Raw genomic sequence first — 12,607 nt, forward strand, 5'->3', positions numbered from 1 at the left:
ACTAGGCTACCCCACTGCCCGACACTGCCAGATCACCCACACAAATGATATATATAGTCAACAGCCATGGTGACCTGTCAATGTCCAAATGTCGGCCTCACAACAAGCATAGGGAACACAGGACCTATTCTGTCCTGTGTCTGTTTGTTTGTTGTTTAACGCCACACTCAGCAATATCCAAGTTACCAACATGACCAGGTGACCAGGTGACCATTTGAATCACTGCTGTATTCAGCATCAGGGCCCTGGTCTCCTCAGCAATCTGTATTATTACTGCTATGACGGTCTTAAGTCTCAACGCTAAGAACGCTTGGTTTGATTGTGAGTTACCTGTTCCGATGTTATATATCTGCCGTGATGGAACTGCAGACCTGCTGCCTGCAACGTAAAACAACATGCGCTCGCTGCCTGGGAATCAATGGCGGGTATGTTTATGGGACTGTAACAGGGAAATCACCACAATTAGTTTCAGTTGACAGGCAAATAACGATAACACATAGTCACAATTAGGAATTTCCTCCTCACTTAGGGGATACACTTAACATGGGCCTACTGTTTTGGTGAAGTGGTTTATTGGATTCTGACACTGGGATGACGAGAGAATCGTATCATTATCTCACCATTCAAAATTAAGGATAAACAACAAGCTGAACCTGGCGCAATGCTGCTGCGACTTGAAAGATGAAATGGTGGTTCGCCCCAACTTAAATATTCAAGTTTTCCAGGACATGTTGCAAATTAACTATAAAAACCTTGTATCATAATACATAATGTATTAGAGTATACTCCCAAGGGAGCTGAGACTTCACGTTGACTGCAGACTGATCCATTGACGGAAAAATAAACAAGAAAGTGACTCGGACATGGATGTGCTCTTCTGTTGACTTATTTGTTAGAAAAATGTACACGTATACGATGTACCACTTTGATTCATTAAAGGCAAACACAAATGAAAAATCTTTATTCCGAATGTGCCGACAAATGAACCATCTTCATTCAGTAAAGGCAAACACAATGAACAACTAAAACCTTGGTTAGCTTCCAGGAATCATTAATGGTGCAATAAATTCATTTCAGTAACACCAACCATGTGTTCCACACCAGCAATCCAATAAGTAGCATTATATTATTAATTTTATACTAATTCCCTGAGGCCAAACACAAAAAATACTTGTTACAGGTAACATGGACCAACACCTTTTTTTATTAAATTAATATTTCTTTTACAGCGCCTAGATGGCTGGTTTAAGACTGATGTTAGTTGCAATGGTTCTTGAATTCAAGAGGCAAAATAGCAACAGCTAAAAATAAGGAACTACCCGCTTTCATTCAAAATGCTAAAAACAGGTCCTTTGATGGCTGTTTCCAGTTGTGATAAATAATGTTGGGATGCAGGTGAAACAATGGGTTGATCAGGTCACCTGACAAGTATTTGGGGAGGGTGATACCCTACGGTGCTGTATTCTAGCGTCCTTGGACCCCTACTCCAGAAGAACAGACAGTGATCACCAGGAAAATCCAAGGTGCCATGTTTAAAAAGGCTTTGATTTAAAGTCGTCTCCGAAAACTGAAATCAGAATTGAACCACCAAATGCTTGAAATATCAGACATTTCCAAGAATTGCTAGGATTGACAGCTATGTCATTTGGCAGGTATGGAGCTCCTGTGGGATGCAATACCTTGTTGGGGAGGGTCATCTGTATAAACAGAGAGAGGGGTACGAGCGATCAGTCAGCATTGATGTTAGACAGAACATCTCCGTGAATCACTCGCCTGAACTACATCTCTCCAAGCTGGCAGAACATGTGTTGTGACAAACGTCTTCATCTTGACAAGTGTCACAGGACTTGCACAAAACAATACTGGAACAATCATAATCAGGTTCTCTGCAACATTTTAATACTGGGTCATTATCTAATGATGAAAGTTCATATCCTTTATTTTGGTGACTGAATCTACAAAACATAAATCAGCCAGACCCATCAGATATACATTTTTTATTAGTTGACCTGCCAAGGCAAAATCTCTTGGACAATGGAGCAGGCGGGTGTCTTAAACACGGGTTACAATAGAATAAACCAAAGCTTCAAATCACGAAAATAATCTGAATGTCCACACCTACTGACAAGGATCACATCCAAGTCCATGAAGCAAGGAAGAAAATAGTCCATCCTTACTTTGTGAAAGATTTTGGTAGCACCAACAGACCACCAAGCTATGAGCCCAGCCACCCACATCCTCCAGAGGGGAGAACCAAGTGTTCATGTGTTGCTGGTCCTAGTTTGTTCTTTATGTTGATGAAGACCAGACACTGGATGCTTGTTAATTCCTCAGACAACATGCGGAGATTAACAATGATCTCCATTCATCACTACTGCCTATAAATCATCCTCCATACACCACGTGCATTCCAATATATACACCATCAAACGTGCATTCCAATATATACACCATCAAACGCGCATTACACTTTCAGGAACAGGAAGTTAATTATGCTGTGTTGTCAAATTAGAAGCAAGCAACAAGTTAGGCTTCTATTTCCTATCTTACAAAGATCAAATATAAATCAAGATATACAATATCAGCAACTGTGAGCCATTAAAAATAACTGTTTGTATACCAAGGGGTACGAACACATTCCAACCAGCCTGTACCTAATAAAACACACTGCAATAACTTATCCAAGATCCGTAATCTAGGCACTGTTTGAACTAAGCTCAAGGACAGTTTGACTATAAATATAAGATTTGTTGAGATTTTCTTGATAACTCGTTCTCAGGTCAGAGGGGGGCACGGGTGGCCCAGTCGTCTAAGGTGCTGCGATACGCTGTGCAGAGTTGCGTCTCTTGGGCACCCAAGAAACCTATGATTGTGGGTTCAAATCCCAGTTCGCCCCCATTATGTTTTTTGGTTTGTCAGCACCATACCCAGGCTTGTGGGTTTCACCGAAGTGGTTCACGTCTGAGACCTCAATCACTTTGGGCTTTCCTCCCGTGATATAACTGCAGTAATGTTAAAAGCGGCGTTAACCCCAACTCACTCACTCACACTCAGGTCCGAGTGTTTGTAAAGTATTGATAGTTAGGCTAACAGTGGCCACATGTACACAGACAAGCTACCAACAAGCCAATCTATTTGGGGTGGCAACTATCATACCTTTTCACCTCATACACTTCATGACAAACATCCTGTTAGACACAAAATGTGTGTATCGACTACCACAGTGGTCAGATAAGCCACCTAAACCATGGTTCTACCCCACAGCCATGGGAGGGTACAGAAGGGTGGGTAGTCTTCAGTTCTACCCCACAGCCATGGGAGGGTACAGAAGGGTGGGTGTTTTTCAGTTCTACCCCACAGCCATGGGAGGGTACAGAAGGGTGGGTAGTCCTCAGTTCTACCCCACAGCCATGGGAGGGTACAGAAGGGTGGGTGTTTTTCAGTTCTACCCCACAGCCATGGGAGGGTACAGAAGGGTAGGTAGTCCTCAGTTCTACCCCACAGCCATGGGAGGGTACAGAAGGGTGGGTGTTCCTCAGTTCTACTCCACAGCCATGGGAGGGTACAGAAGGGTGGGTGTTGCTTAGTTCTACCCCACAGCCTTGGGAGGGTACAGAAGGGTGGGTGTTCTTCAGTTCTACTCCACAGCAATGGAACGGTACAGAAGGAGGGTACAGAAGAGTGGGTGTTCCTCAGTTCTACCCCACAGCCATGGGAGGGTACAGGAGGAGGGTACAGAAGAGTGGGTGTTCCTCAGTTCTACCCCACAGCCATGGGAGGGTACAGGAGGAGGGTACAGAAGAGTGGGTGTTCCTCAGTTCTACCCCACGGCCATGGGAGGGTACATAAGGGTGGGTTTTCCTCAGTTATACCCCACAGCCAGAGAGAGGGTACAGAAGAGTGGGTGTTCCTCAGTTCTACCCCACAGCGACAGAGAGGGTACAGAAGGGGGGTGTTCCTCAGTTCTACCCCACAGTCACAGAGACACAGGGTGTTCACAAAGGGTCCATCCAAAGTGATCATTAATTATAATCAAAGGAGACAGAAGCTCACTTGGATCAGGTTTGTTTGTTGTTTAAAGCCACATTCAGCAATATTCCAACTATATGACGGCGGTCTGTATATAATCAAGTCTGGACCAGACAATCCAGTGATTGACAACATAAGCATCGATCCACACAATTGGGATATGATGACATGCATCAACCAAGCCAGCGATCCTGACCACCCAATCCTGTTAGTCGCCTCTTACAACAAGCATAGTCACCTAGGATCAGGTAACACTTGTAACACATAACGTCAAGGTTCGGAACTTCACTACATGAAAACCTCAACATCTTGTTCTGACAAAAAAAGACTGATAATTGGAATTATTGTCGATGGGAGGAATGATTATCAATATGAAACTGTTGTCATCCATAATACCTCAAATAAACTATTGTGATGAAATAAAGTTTACATTTACCGAAACAGACTTGTCATTGTCAATTGTCAAAGACAGAAAGCAGCTGTTTTTGTTGTATATCAAATGTCAACAAAGTAATCCATGCATAAATGTGTCACTGCTCACTAGTGGCGTGAAATCTGTAAATTTCTTTCTGGACTTTCTTGCATATTTGCTGAAAGATACTTCCCCGATATTTATCGATAATTGATTGATATTTAGTTTGCAATTAGCGATCACTATAAACTATATCGATAGCCAGCCCTAAATAAAATGTTGGGCATTCCCTCATACCTCTGTTTCATAAACAATATTTACTTTTAAACTCATATCAAGATTAAAAGATAATCCTTTTATTGATGGGAATATATGTGAGCTATACAGAATGTTATTTTATACAGGGAACATTTGGTAGCTTTCGTTAAAATTACACTTTTCTCGACCAGGGCTACGTTTGTCCCCTATGTTGTTAGGCCCACATGGGCAGTACTTAGAAGATTGATAAATGTGTTCATGTTGGTAAAATAGGAATTGTACGCTTACCCCAGGACATGCATTCCACAACCCGAGTCCAAAGTGTGAGGTGTATCTCATGTATCTCACAGTCGACTTCTTGAATATCTACACAGATACAGCTGGTGTCCCCCTCCTAGATGCTGAAATATTGCTTAAAGCAGCATAAAACCATACTAACTCACTCACTTGTCCTCAGCACAATTCAAGACAAATGTGAATTTTGAAAGTTGTGATGGGGAACACTATTTAATGTCTAGTGGTATGATGGACTGTCTAGTAGAGTATTCACTGCAACTAGGGCTGTCACAGTACATGGCGATATCGCTGTATCGGTACATTTTACTGTGGATATCAATAACAAATTACTAATTCCTTGCCACAGATGTTTCTATGTATGCGAACACCATAGTAAAGATGCACAATGCGGAGGCAGGAAATGCAAGCAACATTTAATGGGTCAGTCCATGTCTTATAAAGCTTATTCAAATTGATTAGTTGCAGGTAACGTCGACTCAAGTAATGGATAACAACTTCTTTAATTACTGTAAAGGTAACGTTGCAGTATAGATCCTTACACCTTGGTCAAACAAGACTTGCATGACAACGGTATAAGGATCTATACCAAATGTCGCCTCATCCATAAATTGTGTCTACTTTGTCATCCATCAACTTCCAAGTAATGCCTATCAAACAATTTAATTGCAGGTCATTTTTATCAAAAAACATGCAGAATATTAACATTAATCAATTAATCATAATACTTTTGAGTCTATATATTGATTTGAATTTGAAATCAATGACACCCCCACATGCTACCATTGAACACAATCCTGTGAATTCAGATGGGTGCTCACTAGTCCAGCCAACCATGCAGAAAATAGCCTACCCTGGAAGTAGGTTGGGGTGGGGGGGATTGATCAGGGAAAAGCTCTCTTGTCTAATTACCTGGACCGCAGAGCCTGTCATCATTTAACAGACAGGGAGCTATTAGCCGTGGTTGCATCATGTGATCTTCAGGCTATTCAAGTGTTCAGAAATAAAATTAAAGTATTTTGTTGTCGTCACTTTCTTCCTTCTTGTGGCATAAGGAGTTCTTAATAATTAAAAAAAATTAACAGGCCTCGATCTGTCCTTCCAATGTTGTGAACAAACCATTCCTGCAGTGAAATATATCTGAAGCTATTTGAGGAATATGCCGTTCACATAACATGGGAGTCTGCAATAGCTTTAAGATGCATTATTATTCCCTACTTAAAACATCATTCTGTGTTGAACCATATTTATTTGCTTTAACTCTTGGTAAATTTAGGTCGGCAGTAAGTCGTTTCTGTTGCAGCTCTTTACGTGTTAAAGCAGGACGGTATATACAATAAAACACCACGAGAGTTGAGGATCTGTAAACTTTGTAATACTGGTTGTATGGAAAAAGAATATCACTTTTTGTTAATTTGTAACGAATATGTTAATATAAGGCCACAATATATCCATTAAAAGTATTATGTTCATCCTACACTATATAAATGTAATACGTTAATGTGTGACTGACCAAACTACAATGAGAAATATTGCAATGTATTTGAATTACGCCTTAATTATCATGAATCTGTATTAAATGCTGAGACCATTTAATGTACCATGGCCCTTTCGCCTACACATGTACAAATATATAAAGATAAAGAGTCGACAATAATCCTGAAATCAGACTGAACTGCTGAATAGGTCAAAGCTTGCAGTGAAGCCAATGAACAAATTGTTTATATTCCATAACCTCAGTCAGTGTTCATCTGCTTCGATGCAAGAGTAATTCATGACCTCAGAAAATGAATGGATTTGAAAAAAAAAAATTCAAATGAAGCAATTGTCTAGCAGAAAATACATATTAAAACAAAGCATAAGTAATTCCTGCATGTGTACAAACTAAACACCAAAGCAGTTACACTGTAATAAAAAATAAATTGCAGTCATCAATCATTCAAAAGCATCATAATTTGAGTTCTACATTTGAAGCTTTCTGGGAGTCATTGTGACTGTTCTTGAGAGTCTTAGCGGACAGGAATGGCTGGTCCGGGCTGTCACCTACCCTACGAAACTTGGAGTCATTGTGACTGACTGCTTATTGAGAGTCGTGAGCAGAGTTTGTAGTCATGCATGAGTTTCACCAGTCTACAAGATAGTGATAATAAAAAGCCAATCATGAACATTTTCTTGAATGAATAATGAAGAAACAAACAGTTTCTGCAGCGGCCACTTATGAACGTCCTCTGAAAACAGTCCATAACTGTTGCTGAGGAGGGGTTCATGGGAAGACGGAATATTTTTAAAAAGTGAACTGCTGCGATTCAGGCATTGTGGATCTATGAAACATCAAGAGTTGACTTCGACAAAGCCAAGAAGACAAGACCCGTGAAGATCCTGGTTAGAATACATCTTCAAAAAAGGCATCTATGCTTGTCGTAAGAGGCCACTAACGGGATTGGGTGGTCAGGCTCGCTGATTTGGTTTGATGTATGTCATCGTATGCCAATTGCGTGGATCGATGCTCATGATGTCAATCACTGGATTGTCTGGTCCAGTTTCAATTATTTACAGATCGCTGTCATATAGCTGGAATATTGCTGAGTGTGGCATTAAACAACAAACAAGCAAAGAAAAAACATGTAGATATGTATGAACATTGAAATGTCCAACAGATTGGGAGAGTTTCAAATTTAGTGATGGACAGATGGACACCAGACAAGGACCTGTGACCTGGCCTCACACTGACTTGTCAAAGTGTAAAAGCCTCTTGCATTTTGTGATCTATTTACGAAAGTGTCAAGTCCTGTTAGACTAATCAAACAACCCAAGCTATTGGCTCAGACTGCTCTGATGCTCAGCTAATTGTTCACTGAGACAATTAGCAGCAATGTAATGACCAAACACTCAAACATACTCAACAAGCACACCTGTATTCACAAGCTCGTTATCATCTGACAGGTATTAATGGTCAGGGTAATCAGCAGATAGACACCTGACGGCCTAATCAGCAAGCTGTACGCTATCAGCTACATGTGTGTGTACATTCCCCCTTTGGCCAAAACAACTTAATATAGTACTATTAGTAGAAGACGGTTTGTCATGACGATCAGTAACTGTATGATGACGAGACACACACACCCTTTTCCTCCCTCCCTCCCCACCTTCTTACCCACCAGTCAATCCCCAAATGTTCCCCCGGATTCCATCCATGAGCTGTACAGTGGGAGTAAAATGTTCCCCCGGATTCCATCCATGAGCTGTACAGTTGGAGTAAAATGAGCTGTACAGTGGGAGTAAAATGTTCCCCAGGATTCCACCCATGAGCTGTACAGTGGGAGTAAAATGAGCTGTACATTTGGGGTAAAATGTTCCCCAGGATTCCATCAATGGGCTGTACAGTGGGAGTAAAATGAGCTGTACAGTTGGAGTAAAATGTTCCCCAGGATTCCACCCATGAGCTGTACAGTGGGAGTAAAATGAGTCTACTGTAATATAAGTTTGTCCATGATAGTTCTCAAATTACACTTTCTGATTTTTCATAATAAATGATCACATAATATCCTGGACAATACTTTGTTTGACATATTGCTTACATCTTGTGACAACAGTCAGCCTCACATCCCGCAAGTGGAGCATCATGACTGACAATGCCAGGCGACACAAATCTTAAATGTCACACACTGTGCAGTGTATGTCAAGGAGCATTAGTCGGTTGGAAGGCATTCTTATGAAAAAGCCATTATTTCTTTATTTTTATTATCTATCAAATCAAACTCACTTCATTATGTGGGCACCAAAATAGTGTTGGTCGGGAAATCAGAATATCACGTTACGGAACAGCATACAAGGCTTAAGACACAAGGTCATGTCAGGATGAAACGTAGCTAAAACAGGCGAAAAAACAACTACATGTTTGGTCATAATTTCAATAAGCTGAAACTGACACCATCAACAATGTCAAGTCAGTTATCAGTTGGACAACAATGTTCTTCTGATGGCTTGGCGAGGGAATGATATAGGTTTCTTTGGAATGACAAAAATCTTCAATGGTAAAGAGAATCGTTAGTGCATCTGTTTTGCTCGTAAACATGAACAGCCAGATGCTGAAGGGAATTTGACTGTCACTCCGACTCATCTCGCAGACAGGAAGCTGCTACAAACTCACCAGTTTCCACAAGGAGTAACTGTTGTGGATGTGCATTGGGGTCTGATGGTAGGAGTAACTCCTGTGGATGTGTATTGGGGTCTGATGGTAGGAGTAACTCTTGTGGATGTGTATTGGGGTCTGATGGTAGGAGTAACTCTTGTGGATGTGTATTGGGGTCTGATGGTAGGAGTTACTCTTGTGGATGTGTATTGGGGTCTGATGGTAGGAGTTACTCTTGTGGATGTGTATTGGGGTCTGATGGTAGGAGTTACTCTTGTGGATGTGTATTGGGGTCTGATGGTAGGAGTAACTCTTGTGGATGTGTATTGGGGTCTGATGGTAGGAGTAACTGTTGTGGATGTGTATTGTGGTCTGATGGTAGGAGTTACTCTTGTGGATGTGTATTGGGGTCTGATGGTAGGAGTAACTCTTGTGGATGTGTATTGGGGTCTGATGGTAGGAGTAACTCTTGTGGATGTGTATTGGGGTCTGATGGTAGGAGTAACTCTTGTGGGTGTGTATTGGGGTCTGATGGTAGAAGTAACTCTTGTGGATGTGTATTGGGGTCTGATGGTAGGAGTAACTCTTGTGGATGTGTATTGGGGTCTGATGGTAGGAGTAACTCTTGTGGATGTGTATTGGGGTCTGATGGTAGGAGTAACTCTTGTGGATGTGTATTGGGGTCTGATGGTAGGAGTAACTCTTGTGGATGTGTATTGGGGTCTGATGGTAGGAGTTACTCTTGTGGATGTGTATTGGGGTCTGATGGTAGGAGTTACTCTTGTGGATGTGTATTGGGGTCTGATGGTAGGAGTAACTCTTGTGGATGTGTATTGGGGTCTGATGGTAGGAGTAACTCTTGTGGGTGTGTATTGGGGTCTGATGGTAGAAGTAACTCTTGTGGATGTGTATTGGGGTCTGATGGTAGGAGTAACTCTTGTGGATGTGTATTGGGGTCTGATGGTAGGAGTAACTCTTGTGGATGTGTATTGGGGTCTGATGGTAGGAGTAACTCTTGTGGATGTGTATTGGGGTCTGATGGTAGGAGTAACTCTTGTGGATGTGTATTGGGGTCTGATGGTAGGAGTTACTCTTGTGGATGTGTATTGGGGTCTGATGGTAGGAGTTACTCTTGTGGATGTGTATTGGGGTCTGATGGTAGGAGTAACTCTTGTGGATGTGTATTGGGGTCTGATGGTAGGAGTAACTCTTGTGGATGTGTATTGGGGTCTTATGGTAGGAGTAACTCTTGTGGATGTGTATTGGGGTCTGATAGTAGGAGTAACTCTTGTGGATGTGTATTGTGTATTGGGGTCTGATGGTAGGAGTAACTCTTGTGGATGTGTATTGGGGTCTGGTGGTAGGATTAACTCTTGTGGATGTGTATTGGGGTCTGATGGTAGGAGTAACTCTTGTGGATGTGTATTGTGTATTGGGGTCTGGTGGTAGGAGTAACTCTTGTGGATGTGTATTGGGGTCTGATGGTAGGAGTTACTCTTGTGGATGTGTATTGTGTATTGGGGTGTGGTGGTAGGAGTAACTCTTGTGGATGTGTATTGGGGTCTGAAGGTAGGAGTAACTCTTGTGGATGTGTATTGGGGTCTGATGGTAGTAGTAACTCCTGTGGATGTGTATTGGGGTCTGATGGTAGGAGTAAAACAAAACATTGCAGGGTTAGACATTCATTTCTATTTTCACTACAATGAAAAATGGGTTGCCATCAAACACATGGGGGAAGGGGTAGTCAACAAGGAAATGTCACAAGTCCTTCCACAATTTTGCAAGTCTTGGGGCGGCAAACTTATATTAATTTCAAACCCTACATTACAAAAAAGTACTGACAGCCATGGTAGTGTCAAACTGCACAAAGGCCAAGGTTGACAACCTTGGGGTAGAATGTCATCTGCCAGTCCCCATATTAATGATATTATAGCATTCAATATACCACTCAAAATAAGTTGATTAAAACCAGATTTTTTCATATTATTATAGCTAATTTTAGCGTCCTTAAAGGCAATATGAGGGTCCTGTTAAGTATTGAAATGTTGTCATGTACTGTACGTTTTGATAATTACTTTAGAGCCTGGAATGAATCAATGATCATGTGGATAGTGGTCATGATTAATGGATGAAATGACAGACACCAATAACTGCTCTTGACAAGCTGTACGTAAAATGAATATCATTGTCAAGGGACGCTGTCTAGTCTGTTTCTGTATTCTTTATCTAAATTTGTGCATTGCGTAAAAACATTTGTTTCATGCGTAGCATAAGATTTGAGTTTGGTTAAAACAAAAATGAACGCCTTATTATTGTAATGCTAGATGCCAAGTTATCAAGTTGGAAGACAGGCAAGTATATGTCTCACCAAACTGGCGCAGACTGTTTATAACATAGGCAAAATCAAGCATCTAAAAACAAATGCAGATTAGACAAGGAAGACATACAATAATACATATAACCATATCATTTGGTGAAATGTTTTCAACAGAAATAACCATTGACTTACTAATTTGGGGCTTACAACAAAAATGAATTACGAGCTGGTATGTTAAATTGTATTTTAGAGTGCACGCCCCTTTCCAAAATCTTATATCGGCCCTTGTAAAAGGATATTATTTTAAAGGATCTGAAAGGTGTTTTTCCAAATCACATTTGATGTGATTTAGTGGATTATTTCTGGCATGAGCAATACAAAAAAATGTTTGGTACTTGTAACTGTTGAATTGTTTGGAAAAAAGGTGACTTCTTATAAGGATGGTTTCTATCCAAACATGGATTTTAATTACACTAACACTTGGAAACATAAGAGACCTGACAATCTTCATAGACAAACTAATTTGTTATCAAAACATCCTTTTCACTGTTCGAAACAGGCAATGTCAGGTCGGAATATTACAGACATTGCGAACACTGTCAGTCTGTGCCTAACTTGCCTACCAACAAGTCCACAGAAAGAGCGGAACTTGCAGAAATATTGCAGTTTAAAGCTTGATTTTAACACATAATCAAAACTCAAATGTGGCAGCAGCGTGTGTTAATGGGGAATTTTATTGAGTAAATTTATTGCATGTCGATTTTCAGAGTGACTCACCTTGAGTGGCAATTTCAACTCGGTGTCATCCAGAAATAAAATCCTACAGCAGTTTTTGTCGCCAGCATCTTTGGTAAATCCAGCGTTTTTGTCCTTGTCACCTCGAAGAAATCTAGGCAACAGGCGCGACAGTCTGAAGTTTGACATGGTTCGATGAAAACAAATCTCACAAAGCAAATCAAAATCCGCGCCACAGCTAATGATACTCTAAAGTTTTTCGCTGTTCTGGCGAATCACACGTCACTCCCATTGTGTGACAGTCACCAAACGACAGAATTTTGTCAGTTTAATCCATTCTATCTCATGGTAAAGCCTATATCTCAAGTTTCGATCGTTTTCTCACTTAGCCGACTTGACTGCCGATCACAACAAATTCTCGCATCATGCC

The 12,607-nt window shown here is 41.0% G+C and overlaps 1 protein-coding gene across 8 annotated transcripts in view; it reads right to left on the reverse strand.

Annotated features, from left to right (window-relative positions):
- The window catches only part of LOC139452873 (band 4.1-like protein 4), a 110,993-nt gene extending 98,386 nt beyond the window's left edge, over positions 1 to 12,607 (reverse strand). For all 8 annotated transcript variants that reach the window (XM_071234665.1, XM_071234868.1, XM_071234602.1 and 5 more), the window contains exon 1: positions 12,220 to 12,607. In XM_071234665.1, the coding sequence (XP_071090766.1) occupies positions 12,220 to 12,366 (147 nt within the window). In that variant the 5' untranslated portion in view covers positions 12,367 to 12,607. The remainder of the gene's footprint in view (positions 1 to 12,219) is intronic.

This window comes from Haliotis cracherodii, unplaced genomic scaffold (assembly GCF_022045235.1).
Source record: "Haliotis cracherodii isolate W230 unplaced genomic scaffold, xgHalCrac1.p SCAF_1, whole genome shotgun sequence".
In the NCBI taxonomy this organism is placed as follows: Eukaryota; Metazoa; Mollusca; class Gastropoda; order Lepetellida; family Haliotidae; genus Haliotis; species Haliotis cracherodii.